Source organism: Lepidothrix coronata, unplaced genomic scaffold, assembly GCF_001604755.1.
Source record: "Lepidothrix coronata isolate B3197 unplaced genomic scaffold, Lepidothrix_coronata-1.0 Scaffold941, whole genome shotgun sequence".
NCBI lineage: Eukaryota > Metazoa > Chordata > Aves > Passeriformes > Pipridae > Lepidothrix > Lepidothrix coronata.
Genome location: NW_016691121.1, coordinates 1 through 1,067, shown reverse-complemented (window position 1 = coordinate 1,067; position 1,067 = coordinate 1). Strand labels below are relative to the sequence as shown.

The window sequence follows — 1,067 nt, the reverse complement described above, 5'->3', positions numbered from 1 at the left end:
CCCTCAAACTGAGGGGCAGAAGGGAGAATGGACCCTCTGGGGTGTCCAATTCACTGCAACCCCTCAAACTGAGGGGCAGAAGGGAGAATGGACCCTCTGGGGTGTCCCAAGGGACTGAAACCCCTCAAACTGAGGGGCAGAAGGGAGAATGAACCCTCTGAGGTGTCCCAATGGGTTGAAGCTCCTCGAGCTGAGGGGCAGAAGGACAAGTGAACCCTGTGGAGTGTCCTAATTCCCTGAAACCCCTCAAACTGAAGGGCAGAAGGGAAAGTGAATCCTCTGGGGTGTCCCAATTCACTGAAATCCCTCAAACTGAGGGGCAGAAGGGAGAGTGAACCCTCTGGGATGTCTCAAGGGGCTGAAACCCCTCACACTGAGGGGTGGAAGGGAGGACGAACCCTCTGGGGTGTCCCAATTCACTGAAACCCCTCAAACTGAGAGGCAGAAGGGAGAATGAATCATCTGGGGTGTTCCAGGGGACTGAAACCCCTCAAACTGAGGGGCAGAAGGGAGAATGGACCCTCTGGAGTGTCCCAATTCACTGAAACCCCTCAAACTGAGGGGTGGAAGAGAGGACAAACCCTCTGGGGTGTCCCAGGGGACTGAAACCCCTCAAACTGAGTGGCAGAAGGGAAAGTGAACCCTCTGGGGTGTCCCAATTCACTGAAACCCCTCAAACTGAGGGGCAGAAGGGAGAATGAACCCTCTGGGGTGTCCCAGGGGACTGAAACCCCTCACACTGAGGGGCAGAAGCGAAAGTGAACCCTCTGGGGTGTCCCAATTCACTGAAATCCCTCAAACTGAGGGACAGAAGGGAGAATGAACCCTCTGGGGTGTCCCAAGGGACTGAAACCCCTCAAACTGAGGGGCGGAAGGGAGGACGTACCCTCTGGGGTGTCCCAGGGGCCAAGCCGTGGCTCCAACAGCCCCATTCCATGATTTCCCGTGGGATCCCGGGGCCGCTCACCTTGGTCTGGTACCAGGCCTCGGCCTCGGCGCGGCTGCGGTTGGCGATGTCCTCGTACTGCGCCTTCACCTCGGCGATGATGCTGCTCAGGTCCAGGTCG

At 57.8% G+C, this 1,067-nt stretch overlaps 1 protein-coding gene across 1 annotated transcript in view; it reads right to left on the bottom strand.

The window, feature by feature from the left end:
• The window catches only part of LOC108510461 (keratin, type II cytoskeletal 75-like), a gene marked incomplete at both ends in the record, with an annotated part of 7,798 nt that extends 6,735 nt beyond the window's left edge, over positions 1-1,063 (bottom strand). The window contains one exon of the mRNA XM_017840137.1: positions 968-1,063. Coding sequence (XP_017695626.1) covers positions 968-1,063 — 96 coding nt within the window. The remainder of the gene's footprint in view (positions 1-967) is intronic.
• Between the last annotated feature and the right edge of the window lie 4 nt (positions 1,064-1,067).